At 48.1% G+C, this 14,456-nt stretch overlaps 1 protein-coding gene across 5 annotated transcripts in view; it reads right to left on the bottom strand.

The window, feature by feature from the left end:
* SPATA7 (spermatogenesis associated 7) overlaps positions 1-14,205 on the bottom strand; it is a 79,883-nt gene extending 65,678 nt beyond the window's left edge. For 2 of the 5 annotated variants that reach the window (XM_048854620.2, XM_075129822.1), the window contains exon 1: positions 14,042-14,204. In XM_048854620.2, the coding sequence (XP_048710577.2) occupies positions 14,042-14,081 (40 nt within the window). In that variant the 5' untranslated portion in view covers positions 14,082-14,204. Of the gene's footprint in view, positions 1-13,300; positions 13,514-14,041 lie in introns of all 5 variants that reach the window. The other 3 variants (XM_048854623.2, XM_048854622.2, XM_048854621.2) reach the window with 3 other exon arrangements.
* Between the last annotated feature and the right edge of the window lie 251 nt (positions 14,206-14,456).

Raw genomic sequence — 14,456 nt, 5'->3', positions numbered from 1 at the left:
GGGTTCCGGGCACGGTCAGGGGACAGGGAGAAGGGGTGGTTGGATGGGGCGGCAGGGGGCAGTTAGGGATGGAGGTTCCAGGGGTGGTCAGGGGACAGAGAGCAGGGGATGTGTGTGGATGGAGCACGGGTCCCAGGGGGCCGTCAGGGAACAGGGGGGGTTGGATGGGGCAGGACTCCTGGGGGCACTGTTAGGGGGTGAGAAGCAGGGGGAGTCTGATAGGGGGTGGGTGCTGGGCCACGCCTGGCTGTTTGGGGAAGCACAGCCTCCCCTAACCAGCCTGCCATACAGTTTCAGAAACCTGATGCGGCCCTCAGGCCAAAAAGTTTGCCCGCCCCTGTGTTAAACTGACTCAAACAAAAGGATACCAAAAGAGTCTTTTTTATATGAAATCAGCAAATCTTGAAAAAATTCATTACAATTTTTTTCCTAATTAAAAGCTTCAGTTTGCTGATGGGGAAGTTGTAAATTCCTGTAAATTCCTTTGGAATTTTGAAAGTCCCCTTCCTGTTTGCTCAATGACGCATGCAGAGGTCTCAGCGCCTTTTTCCAGGTGACCATGCCTGCTCCACGCACCAGGTGATCCCCCGCTTGCAGCAATGCTAAGCTGCTGGACCTCATCAGCATTTGGGGAGAGGAGGCTGTCCAGTCCCAGCTGCGCTCCAGCTGTAGGAATTTTGATACCTACAGACAGATTTCACAATGTATGACAGAAAGGGGCCAAGACCAGGACACGCTGCAGTGCAGGGTCAAAGGGAAGGAGCTCCGGAACGCCTACCACAAGGCGTGGGAGGCAAACTGCCGCTCCAGTGCTGCGCCCATGAGCTGCCGGTTCTACAAAGAGCTGGATGCGATATGTGGTGGCGACCCCACCTCCACTGCAAAGGCCACTGTGGATACTTCGATGACTCGCATGCCAGTTGAGAGTGGACCGAGCCAGGAAGAGGAAATCTTGGAAGAGGATGTGGAGGAGGAGGGGGACCCAGAGGCAGAGGATGACTCGGAGGTCAGAGATGCATGCAGCCAGGAGCTCTTCTCTACCCCGGAGGAGGCTAGCCAGTCACAGCTGTCGGAGCTTGGCGAAGCACAAACAGGAGAGGAGGCCCCTGGTAAGTGGCTTTGATTTTGGGAATCGCTGAAGCGAGTTGTTGGGGGCAGGACGGTTGCAGAAAGCAGGCTTGAGTCTGTATGATGCGTGTACAACCACATGCCTAGTCTGAGAGGTGGAAGAGGGTGCTGATTGACTCCCTCACTTCACGGGAATCTGCCTCAGAGATCTCCTCAAAACTCTCATGGACATACTGGGCAATCTGCTGCCACAGGTTCTTTGGCAGAGCTGCCTCGTTTCTTGCCCCATGAAGGGTAACGCTCCCGCACCACTCTGCTGTCACTGAGGGGTGGGGGGCTGGACACCATTGCTGCACAGAGGCGAGCTGCATAAGGGCCAGGGCGGAAGGTGTAGTCTTGGAAAAGACCTTCCCTTGAGTCCCTGCTCACCCTCAGCAGCGAGATTTCTTCCATAATGAACACAGCCAGTGGAAAATGTGCGGACAGGAATGATTATAAGGCCCCCCCCTACAGTGCTGGCTCTCCCCAAGAGCCACATGCCAAGTGTACAGTACAGTCCTGGAACACTGATTTCCCCTACCCCTGTGGTTACTCACCATTTTTAGGATCTTGTGGCTCATGTGTGCTTGCCAGTTAGTGACAGGTATGTGAATAGCGGCTGTGCTTTAAATCACTGAATCAGTGGTGTGTGTGTTGCAAACAATACTGCTTCTGTAAAATGTTAAATTTTGGCTTCACAGATATGACCTTTGGAGCCCAGCCTCCCTCTTTGTTATCGCCGGCTGAACGGCTGTGCAGAATTAGAAAGCGGCCACGAAGAACTAAAGAGGACTTCCTGCGTGATGTCATGATGCACTCTGCAGCCAAAAAACAAGAACTGAAGGAATGGTGGGACAGTGAGAAGAGCGACCGAAAGGAGAATATGGCACGCCAGGACGAAGCCCCAGAGCGGCTCTTAAACATTATGGAGTGCCAAGCGGACACACTCCAGGCACTACGAGCACTGCAAACCGAGCAGCTCCGCACCTGCCCTCCCCGGCAGCCGCTGTCACAAAACTCTTTCCCATGCACCCCTGCAGACACCACCAATACACTCTTATCAACCTCCTGGCTCCAGCCTGTACCCGCTTCATTCCACTCCTTCCTCGTCACAGTCCAGTGCTGCAGACTCCCAGTAGCCTCTGCACTCAGCACCCATCCCTCTGCAGTTTAGCCCTGCTGAAGTACAGTACCTGCTGCACTGTACTCCAAAGGACAAGGTTGCATATGATACCTGGACATACACAAATCTTTAACTGTCCCTGGACCCCCACTCCTCCTGGGACCCTTCCTTCCCCCATTCCCCACAGTGCTGATGTGTTTTTCTGTTTCTCTCTCTTCTCTGGTTGTTGTTTTTTAATAAGAGAATTGTTTGGTTTGAAAGCAATCTTTATTCCAATAATTTAAAGCAAACAGAGCCCTGCAAAGCAACAGGCAATTTTCTTAAACCTTCACAGTGCATCACATGCACCAATCTCAATCATCTCCTAGTATTACAAGCACTGCACTCCAGAGCATAGCAACAAAATATTAGTGCCGTTCATCTTCAAATTGCTGCCTCAAAGCATCCTTATGACCCCGCGCTGCACCCCTCTAATAGCCCTAGTCTCTGGCTGTTCAAATTCTGCCTCCAGGAGCTGAGCCTCAGCGTTCCAGCCCTGAGTGAAGCTTTCACCCTTCCCTTCACAAAAATATTATGGAGCATACAGCATGCAGCTATAAGCATAGGAATATTGTCATCAGCCAGGTCCAGCCTCCCATATAGGCAGCGCCTGTGGGACTTTAAATGGCTACAAGCACACGCAACAGTCATTCTGCACTTGGTCAGCCTTTTGTTGAACCGCTCCTTGCTGCTGTCAAGGTTCCCTGTGTATGGCTTCATAAACCATGACATTAAGGGGTAGGCAGGATCTCCCAGGATCACAACAGGCATTTCAACTTCCCCTTTGGTGATCTTCTGGTCTGTGAAGAAAGTCCCTGCTTGCAGCTTCCTGAACAGGCCAGTGTTCTGAAAGATGCGTGAGTCATGCACCTTTCCGGACCAGCCTGTGTTAATGTCTGTGAAACGCCCACATTGATCCACAAGCGCCTGGAGAACCATAGACAAATACCCCTTCCTATTAGTGTACGCGGTGGCTAGGTGGTCTGGTGCCAGAATTGGAATATGTGTGCCATCTATCGCCCTCTCCGCAGTTAGGGCAGCCCATTTGTGCAAAGCCATCCACAATGTCACGCACATTGTCCAGAGTCATGGTCTTTCGGAGCAGGATGTGATTAACGGCCCTGCACTCTTCAGTCAATACACGTTCAACAGTCGACTTTCCAACTCTGAGCTGTTTAGCAACCGATCGGTAGCAGTCTGGAGTAGCCAGCTTTCACAGTGCAATTACCACGCGCTTCTCCAACGACAGGGCAGCTCTCATTCTCATGTCCTTGTGTCGCAGGTCTGGGGTGAGCTCATCACACTGTCCCATAAATGCGGCTTTCCTCATGTGAAAGTTCTGCAGCCACTGCTCATCATCCCAGATGTGCATGACGATGTGATCCCACCACTTAGTGCTTGTTTCCCGAGCCCAAAAGTGGCATTCCACTGTGGTCAGCACCTCCATGAATACCACAAGCAATCTAATGTCACAGCTACTACACATGGCGAGATCAATGTCAAACTCCTCTTGCCTTTGTAGTTTAAGGAATAACTCCACTGCCACTCATGATGTGTTAGTCAGAGTGAGCACCATATTGCTCAACAGTGTGGGATGCATTCCTGCAGACCGAAGAGGCAGCGGGCGCAGTACACAAACTGTTGAAAGATGGCGCCAAATGTAGATGGAAGCACAGGGATTGCTGGGATGCGAAGCAATGCATCACAAGGCATTGGGACAGGACCCAGGATGCCTCGGGGCCCCCTCTGCCTTCCCGCAACTCTTAGTGGCAGAAGAGGAAGAGATGCTCTGTGGGATAGCTGCCCAGACTGCACCGCTCCGAATACCGCTGCAAGTGCCACAAGTGTGAACATGCTATTGCTCAGGCAGCTGAGAGTGTGAACACACAACAGTGGCTTCCTTTCAATGCTCTCTGAGCGGCGCTGTACCTGCTGGTGCCGTAACTCTACCAGTGTAGACATACCCTCAGGAACACAAGCATCAGTAAATCGTAATCATTCTTCTGACTGCTCTACCTCAATGTGTAGGAGCACTAAGGGCTGGTCTACAACGAAAGCTTACATTGGCACAGCTACGTCTCTCATGGATGTGAGAAAGCCATACCTCAGAAACATAGCTATGCTGACCTAACCCCCGACGCAGACAGCGCTAAGTCATCAGGAAGAACCCCTCCCATCACTGTAGTGAGAGTCTATCCTGTAGCATTTTCAGTTTAGGCATAGCCTAATACATTAGCAGCTTCTTTACACTACAGACCCTACAGTGGCACAGCTACGGCACTCAGCTTTGCCACTGTAGCATGTAGTGTAGGCCTGATCTACATTAGAAAATTAGGTCAGCATAACTACATCACTCAGGAGTGTGAAAAATCCACACCCTTGAGCGACGTAGTTAAGATGATCTAAGTCTCTGTGTAGACAGCACTAGGTCAACGAAAGAATTATTCTGTCAATCCAGCTACTGCTTTTTAAGTCATGTCCACACTAGCAAGTTTACAGTGGCACAGCTGTACCAATGCAGCTGTGCCACTGTAAGATCACTCGTGTAGCTGCTGTACGCAGACAGGAGAGAGCTCTCCCGTCGACCTAATTAAACCACCTCCAACGAGTGGCTCCCTCCGACACAGTGCTGTCCACACTGATGCTTCTGTTGGTGTAACTTATGTTGCTCAAAGGGTTTTTATTTTCACATCCCTGAAACATATAAATTATACCGACAGAAGTGCTAGTGTAGTCATAGCCTCAGAGAGATGGATTACCAACACCGACAGAAGAACTCCTCCTGTCAGTGTAGGCAATGTCTATACTGAAGTGCTGAGTGGTGCCGCTGTAGTGTTCTAAGCATAGACAAGCCTGATGATGCCTGCTACAGCAACAGAAAGGTTTTTCCAATCACTTTAATCCACCTCTACCCCCAACCCTCCCCAAGAAGCGGTAGCTAGGTAGACAGAAGATTTCTTCCATCGACCTAGTGGTGTCTGCATCAGGCCTTAGGTTGGCTTAACTATGTTTCCCAGCTGTGTAAATTTTTCACATCCCTGAGCAATGTAGCTAGGTTGACCTAAGTTTTAGGTGTAGACTAGGCCCCATAGTATACACTAGCATGCTAGTGACTGGCACATTACCTGAAGGCCTGACTGAGTGAGGTGCTAAATGTCTGCAATTCAGTAAGAGTAGAGAGTAAAAAGCACTTTACAGGATTCAGTCCTAAATGAGCACTTGCGCTGGTTCTCACTGCATTAACACACCTCCACTGACTTGAATGTACTCTTAATCCACAGCAGAGTTGAAGCAGCCCAGGCTCACTGCAGTTTAGGAAATGCACATTGTGATAGACCCAGGCCAGTTGGGTTCAGCACAGTCGAGATATACTGGCCACTGGATTAACAGTTTTCTGTTCCCTGACTGACCAGAGCAGGGCCTGGTCCAGGCTAATGAGAACACCTGACTCCAATTAACCTGCAAAGAGTCAGGTGAGGCCATTAAGCTAATGTGACCACCTGACTCTAATTAAGCCCCTCTGATAATATAAAAGGGATCATTCAAGTCAGGCAGAGAGAGAGAGCCAGAGGAAAGGAAGTGTGGCTGAAGGGCTGGTTAATGAAGATACCCTCAAGTCATTGGTAAGGGAAAAGCAGGAGAGCTGTGGGGAAGAATGTAGGGAAATGTAGCAATTCTGGCAGTAAAAGGTTGGCTGCCATCATTAGGGTCCCTGGGTTGGAACCCAGAGAAGAGGGTGGGCCTAGGTTCCCCCCAACCCACCACTACAGAAACACCTCCTGGGAGGGGAAAACAGGCCCCTGTCAGGACAGGAGGCTAAACTGTTTTGGCATGAGGCTGTAGGAGCAACAGAGACTGGGAATTCTCACCAACCTCCATTGCTGGCTTATGATGAAAAGGGCTCAGTAGACTGTATCCCTGGCCCTAGAGAGAGAAGGGCTATGTGGAGGGTTGCAGAGAGCCTCTAAAGCTAGCATAAACCACCTGGAAGCATGGGACCCCCTGGGGACAAGATTGGAGCTCTGCCACAACAGCTGAATGGGAAATGGTGAGCAATGGTGGATATGGTTGATAATTTAGGTTCCCCAATTCAAAAAGCACTTAAGCGCATGTTTAACTTGGACCGGTCAGTAGTTTTTTTTTGTTTCCACTAAAAGATATTACCTCACCCACCTTGTCTCCCTAGTAGTGTCTTTGAAATTCAATGAAACTACTCATACTCTAATTTTAGCACGAATTTAGGTGCTTTGCTGCATTGGGATTGGGTTACTCACATGATTAAATACACTTGTAAGTGTTTTGCTGAACAGAAGCCTAAGGTAGAGTTGCCCCCAAAATGGAAAACTCTCCTATGTCTAAAGTATGACTTTATCTTTAAAACATTACTTCTAAGCCTCTGACTGCTTTTTCCCCTTAAACATCACTAATTCATTATTCTTCCACTGCCCTGACTGGCCAATGAACATTTTCAGAAATCAAAATTGCTCCAAAAACTCAGACAGTCCTAGGATATGATTGTCCTGCTCCAGTTTAAAACCTATTTGTTAGCAAAGTGTTATACAGAGAAATACACAAGCAGCACAAGTGGTCATATTTGAATGTAAATACTCTGAATGCCCTTCCAGCTCATAGTTAGATCAGAGCAGTGTCAGTATCTACACTGATGGAAGGAACTGAAAGGGCCGGTGTTACTTATGAATAAATGAAGTATTTTTGTTTGGTACACGTTGAAGCCCATTCAAATTACAGAAATATAGCAACATCCTTGTGGTAATTAAAAGATTTCTGTGTTGCCGTAACAGAGTAACGGCACACTTGTGCGTCATTGATAAGCAATAAGCCTACCATTTTATTTCTGCTCAGAAATGTGCCCAGCAAAGGCCGTGGAAGATAAAGAACCTAATGTAGACTACTAGCTTTAAATTATTTTTATTTGGATGATTATATTCCTTATACGGCCATAAATAACACGAATCTGTGACTAACCTAACCGGCTTCTGGGATCAGTACAGTAAATGTTGGGTTTAATTCTGTACCTGGAATTTTAAAAAGTGAACCATGTTCTTTTCAAATTAATCCTGGGGGGAAAAAGAACCAACTACCCTATATTTCAACCCTATTTTACATTTTTATAGGGCAAGAAGCCATACCCTTGTTTGAACTGTGCCAAGACATTCCATCACATATTGTCCTGAAGAATTCCACACCACTAAATAATATAACATAACCTAAGGCAATATCCTAAAGCTTGATCTCTACCGAAAATTCCCATTGACGTGAACAGAAGTCCCATTTGATATATGGAATAAGTGTAAAATTGTATAGAAAATAGAAGGGTCTAATTCTTCCATGCTTGTAACATATTTTAAACTCACACTAGCGGGAGTAACTCATGCAAATACCACTGCACAGATGGAAGACTACTAGTCTCAGCTGAAGCTCTGGACAACTAGAACCCCACAGAATCCTTATGGGCCCACAGAAAAACTATTTGAGAATCAATAGTAAGAGATGGAGGAGGATTTGGGAAGGAAGTGAGCCTGTAAGTGGATCTTCTTTATACTGAGTGAGTAATCTGCAGGTAAAACATTTTGAGAGTACCTTATAGAGAACGTAATACTAAAAATCTTAGGCACAGATAGTATTTTTCTGCACCAAATTTCATTTTTCTAAGTATTCTTAAAACTCACATTAAAACTGCGGTTTTGATAGCAAAACAATGTCTGCAGAAAAATCATCTTGTCAGTGTCACCATAGATTTGAACTGACACCACTGATATACTGCATGATAATGTAATGTCATCCCTGTTGACTTGAACTTACTTGTATATCACTATGGCACTTCAGCATGGTGCTGAATAGTGTAGTAGCCATGGTTTAGTACTACCCTCATTTTACAATTGTCACAAAAGATGGCTAGGAAATAGCACATGTTGTTGTTTTAGATCTAAAAACATCTTGAGCATTTTAAAAACAGCTAGGGCCTGATCCTGTAAACATAGATGTGTTTAACTTTACTCCTTTTGTTTTGTCCCAAATATGCCAATGGGACTATTCTCAGAAGTAAAGTTAACATGTGCGTAAGTGTTTGCAGGATCAGGTCACAAAGGATTAAATCCATGTAAAGAATAATTTTTAAATTTCTAAAGCCTCTTATTTGTAAATTAGAACTTGTCCAAAAACCTCAAAGCCAAGAAAATTGAATCAGAATCCAAGTTATATTTTTATTTCCATCATAAACAATTAATAATACCCTGAGAGTCTGAACACTGAAAACTGTGGTTATTAGTGAGAAACTCAAATCTTTACCATATTAGCACTTTTTAACATTAAAAACTCATGTACATTTATTATTATAAAGCAGATCTGCTAAGGCCCTGATCCTGCAAAGACTTATGTGCATACTGAACTTTATGTGCTGATGTAGTCCCTTTGCAGTCAACTTAACTAATCACAGTGCATAAAGTTAAGCACACACAATGCTTCATTTCATTAGCTGCTTATATGCATTGCAGTCACTAGGGTATCTGTTTTGCAATCTGATCTATGTGGACCTTTGTGCCATTTAAAAAAAATTGGAAAATGTGATTGAAAAGCTAAAAAAATTGACAAAGGGACTCGGGGCAAGTATAGTATTATCTGAAACTACTTTTAACTTCAGTTTTGATACTGAATGGAATTCAAGCTGGCAGACTCCCTTCAACATGCTTCAGCTCCATGAAATCACATTAGGGTATGGTATGCTGGAGCTCTCTGCCTACGGGGCTGTGCCATGGGATCAGGGTGGAGCAAGGTATACTCGTAGCCTTCTCCCCAGGGGACTGCCCTCTGGGATTAAGGTGGAGTGGTACATTCTGTGAGCTCTCCTCCAAGGGAGTTGCCCCATGGGATCAGGGCTGAGTGATGCATGCTGACAGCTCTCCCCGTATGGGGCTGCCCCTAGGATTGGATGGACTGATGCATGATGGGAGTTAAGGGAGACAGAGGTACATAGACAAGACTTTCCAAGACACAGAGCAGTCCCACCCACTGTCTGACAGTCTCTGTGCTATTAAAGAGGATGCTAGTCTCGGGAAAGAGAACATCAAACTGAACTGGAGGGCAATAGTCCGTCAGTTGGGAACCTTCTGCAACTGAGGATATCATCTAGCACTGAGTATACCCTTCCAGGGGAGGGGACCCTAGTTATTAGGAAGAGACAAATAATAGTAATGGGGGATTCAATTATTAGAAATATACATAGGTGGGTTTGTGATGACTGGGAGAACCACATGGTGAATTCCCTGCTGGATGTGAAGGTGGCAGATCTCTCAAGACAGCTAGAGAGACTTATGTGCATTGCTGGGGAAAAGCTGGTGACTGTGGTAAATGTAGGTACCAATGACAAAAGGAAAGGAAGGAGAGAGATCCTGGAGGCCAAATTTAGGCTGTGAGGTAAGAGATTAAAGTCCAGGACCTCCATATCATTCTCTGAAATGCTTCCAGTTCCACATGCAAGGCCATTCTGACAGGCAGAACTGCAGGTCTCAGCATGTGGATGAGATAATGGTAAAGGGAGGAGCATTTTAGTAACTGGGCAACCTTTTGGTAGGGTGACCAAACATCCCATTTTGGCCAGGAGAGTCCCTTTTTTAAGCCCTATCTCAGCTGTCCCAACTCCTCTCCCCTCCCCCCAAAGGAGGCATTTTGTCCTATTTGCTCTTGCTCACTTGGCAAGAGCAAATAGGACAAATGACCACTTTGGTCAAAAAAGTTGGGTGTGGTGTAGAGGGGGCAAGCAGAGATGGGGTTGGGTAGGGGAAAGCAGAATTCCAGCATGTGGACCCCCTACAGGGTTCCAGCGACTGGGCAACAGCCTGGCACAGGGTGGGGGCAGGGTTCCAGCAACTGGAAACAGCAAGGGTGGGGTCTTGTTTTCTCTTTGAAAGATATGGTCACCCTATCTTTTGGGAAAAGAGGAACCTATACAGGAGGATGGGCTCCACCTAAACCAAAACAGAATCGGACTGCTGGCATGTAAAATTAAAAAGATTGTAAAGAAGTTTTTAAACTTAAGGCTGGAGGAAAGCCGACAAGTGTGGAGGACCACATGGTTTGGACAGACATCCTTTAGGGAAGGATTTATTTCTGGGGATTCTCTATATCCTAATAAAAAGGAGAGGATAGAAGGTGACAAAGTACAGGTAGGAAAACAGAAAAGAGCATAAACTCTGGCAAGTTAAGTGTAAAAGTATAATTGGGCAGGCCAAAAAAGAATTTGAAGAGCAACTAGCAAAAGACACAAACTAACAGCAATTTGTTTAAGTACTTCAGATGCAGGAGGCCTGCCAAAAAAAGTCAGTAGCGCCACTGGATGATTGAGGTGCTAAAGGAGCACTCAAGGAAGACAAGGTTGTTGCAGAAAAGCTAAATGAAATCTCTGCATCAGCTTTTATTGCAGAGGACATGAGGGAGATTCCCACACCTGAGTTATTCTTTTTAGGTGACAAATCTGAGGAGCTGTCCCAGACTGATGAATCCATAGAGGAGGTTTTGCAACAAATTGATAAATTAAACAGTAATAAGTCTCCAAGACCAGATGGCATTCACCCAAGAGTTCTGAAGGAACTCAAATATGAAACTGCAGAACTACTAACTGTGATACATAACCTATCACTTAAATCAGATTCTGTACTAAATGACTCGAGGACAGCTAATGTAATGCCAACTTTTTAAAAAAGGTCCAGAGGCGATCTTGGCAATTACAGACTGGGTAAGTCTAACTTCTGAACCAGATAGTGTTTGAAACTGTAGTAAAGAACAGAATTAACAGACACCTAGATGAACATGATTTGTTGGAGAAGAGTCCACACAGCTTTTGTAAAAGGAAGTCATGCTTCACCAACCTAGTAGAATTATTGGGGGTGGGGGGCACAAACATGTGGACAATGGTGATTGAGTGGATATAGTGTACTTGAACTTTGAGAGAGCTCTTGACAAGATCCCTCACCTAAGATTCTTAAGCAAAGTAAGTTGTCATAGGATAAGAGGCAAGGTCCTCTCATGGATCAGTAGCTGGTTAAAAGACAGGAAGTGAAGGGCAGGAATAAACAGTCAGTTTTCAAAATGCACAGACATAAATAGCAGGGAGATCTGTACTGGGACCAGTGCTGTTCAACATTTGTAAATGATCTGGAAAAAGGGGTAGCAGTGAGGTGGCAAAGTTTGCAGGGAATACAAAACTACTCAAGATAGTGAAGTCCAAAGCAGACTGCGAATAGGTACAAAGGAATGACACAGAACTGGGTGCCTGGGCACCAAAACGGCAGATGAAATTCACTGTTGATAAATGCAAAGCAATGCACATTGGAAAACATAATCCCAGCTATACATACAAAAGGATAGGCTAAATTAGCTGCTACCACGCAAGAAAGAGATCTTGGCATCTTATGGATAGTACTCGAAAACATCTGCTGAATGGGCAGTGGCAACCACCACTTATGAACATTTTCCCTACCACTTGGTAACAGCAACATAGCTGCTCCATAAGAGTAACAGTTGTGACATCACATCCAAGGATGGAGATGGGGGGGGGCATTTAGAGGCATTGGCGCTGGCGCCCCCCCCCCCCCCCCAAATAAACAAAACTTCATCTTTCCACTACCCTTCCGATCCTGGACCTTCAGCACAGCTCCAGGGCACACAGTCCCATCCACTTGCCCTGCCTGACAAAGCCTGCATAGAGAAAGCAGATGGGGCTGAGCTCAGGGGCTGGAGTCAACAGGGGGGGTCTGTTCAACAGGGAGCCAGTACTCACAGGGTGCATCTTTCCACTTCCCTCCTGACCCTGGCTCTTCAGTGCAGCTTCAGGGGCAAAGCCCTGTCCACTTATCCTGCCTGACAGAGCCTGCGTAGACAGCATGTGTAGGGGACATTTGTCGGGGGGGGGAAGGTGAGTTGAGGTCAGGGGAGCAGAAGAAGCGCAGCTGGAAGGTCTCCTCCTTCCTCAGCATCTGGCTTGCAAGAGGTTGGGGGAGCATCAGGGACCCCCGTGCACTGAGCTATCCCCTCTATCTTGGATGCTGGTGGCAGGGTGTAGGTGTGCTGTTTCGCAGTGGCGGATTGGGAGATTCCCCCTCTCCAGGGCACTGATCTATCCCCTTCCCCTCCCATGTCCGGTGTCAGTGTAAGGAGCCAGCCCCTCCCACACCCACAGACTGTGCATGGTGCCCTCCCCAGCCATACATCCCTCATCAGGGTAGAACATGAAGTCCGCGGCAGCCGAGCTCACTCATCCATTTTGTTACTGGGGGCTCCCCTGCCAAACCCAGGGTTCCCCTGCCAGACTTGGTGTTCCCCACTCCACCCTCCCCGTGCCCCAAAAAAAGTGGCTGCCCCTCCCATTCCAAAACATCCTTTACTTTTCATAGGCCTTTGGTCAGATGACACTCCCCATAACAGCAACACATGCTTAGGAGCAACATAAAAAAAGGGCACCAATATGTTGCTACTAATGAGTGTTTAATGTAAACTGAAAATATCATAATGTCACTACATAAATCTGTGCTATGCCAACACCTTGAATACTGCATGCAGTGCTGGTCACCCCCCACACAAAAAGATAGATTAGAATAGGAAAAGGTAGAGAGAATGGCAACAAAAATGATTAGGGGTATGGAACAGCTTCATCTGAGGAGAGATTATAAAGACTGGGACTGTTCAGCTTGGACAAGAGGCAACTAAAGAGGAGGATATGATAGAGGTATCATAACAATAAAATTATGAATGGTGTGGAGAAACTGAATAAGGAAATGCTATTATTCCCTTCACAAAACACAAGAACCAGGGGTCACCCAATGAAATTAATAGGCAGCAGTTTAAAAAAAAAAAAAAAAGGAAGTAAAGCTTCACACAATGCACAATCAACCTGTGGAACTCATTGCCAGGGGATGGTGTGGAGGCCAAAAGTATAACTGGGTTCAAAAAAGAATAAGGCTATGTCTACGCTACTGTGGTAAGTCGACATAAATAACGTAGCTGGAGTCAATGTACCTTAGGTCAAGTTACCGCAGGGTCTACACCGTGGGGGGTCAACAGGAGAAACTCTCCCATCGACTCACCTTACTCTTCTCATCGGGGGTAGAGTACAGGGGTCGACTGGAGAGCGATCTGCTGTCGATTTGGCAGGTCTTCACGAGACCCCCTAAACCGACCGCTGGTGGGTTGATCTCAGAGAGTGGAGCTGGGCTGTAGTGTAGATGTAGCCTTAGAGACATTCATGGAGCCTGTTAGCCCAGATGATCAAGGACAGAACCCCATGCTCTGGGTGTCCCTAAGCCTGTGACTGCCAGAGGCTGGGACTGAGCGGCAGGGGAGGGATCACTTGATGATTGCCCTGTTCTCTTCATTCCCTCTGGGGCACCTGGCCCTGGCCTCTGTCAGAAGCCAGGATGCTGGACTCGATGGATCATTGGTGGATCACAGAACGGCCGTTCTTATGGGCCACCCCCTGGGATCAGGCTGGAGCCAGGGGTGCTGAGAGCGCGCCCCCACCACTGGCCTGCCCCCTGAGATCAGGTGGAGCGATGCATGCTGGGAGCTTCCCCCCGCCACCCTGTCGGAGCAGGTAGAGCAATGGATGCTGGGAGCGATCGGTCTCCCTCCCCTTCCCCAGCCCGTGACGAAGGTGTTGCTGCAGCCGAGGTCGCCCCCGCGCCCAGCTGGCTTCGCCCTTGGCGAGTCCCTGCAGGCCCGCCCCGTCCCTCCGCCGCGGGGCGCCAGGCCCCGCGCTACCTGGGCTCCTCCTGCTGCCGCTCTCCATCCTCACTCCCATGCTCCTGGCCTGGCCCCAGGCTCCTCTCCCTGAGCCCCGGCCCGGCCCCCGCGCGGCCGGCCCGGCCCGGCCCCCTTCTCTCGGCTCGCGAGTAGCGGCGGCCCCTCCCCCCAGCCGGGGCGGGGCCGCTCTGGCCGCATGCGGGGTTGCTATGACCACGGACCCGGTCGCGTCGCCGGGAGTATTACGTCCCGAGGCCCGGCAGCCCCGGGGCGGGGGCGGGGGGTGGCGAAGGGAGAGGAGAGGGGGATGGAGAAGGGAGGCGAGGAAGAGGAGTTGGAGAACGCAGGGGAGGGGAGATGGCAGGAAGAGGGCGATGGAGAAGGCAAGGGAGAGGAGATGGAGCAGGGAGAGGAGAGGGCAGGGGAAAGGGGG

The sequence above is a fragment of the Caretta caretta genome, chromosome 6, assembly GCF_965140235.1.
Source record: "Caretta caretta isolate rCarCar2 chromosome 6, rCarCar1.hap1, whole genome shotgun sequence".
Taxonomy (NCBI): Eukaryota; Metazoa; Chordata; order Testudines; family Cheloniidae; genus Caretta; species Caretta caretta.
This window is presented reverse-complemented; position numbering and strand designations above follow the sequence as displayed.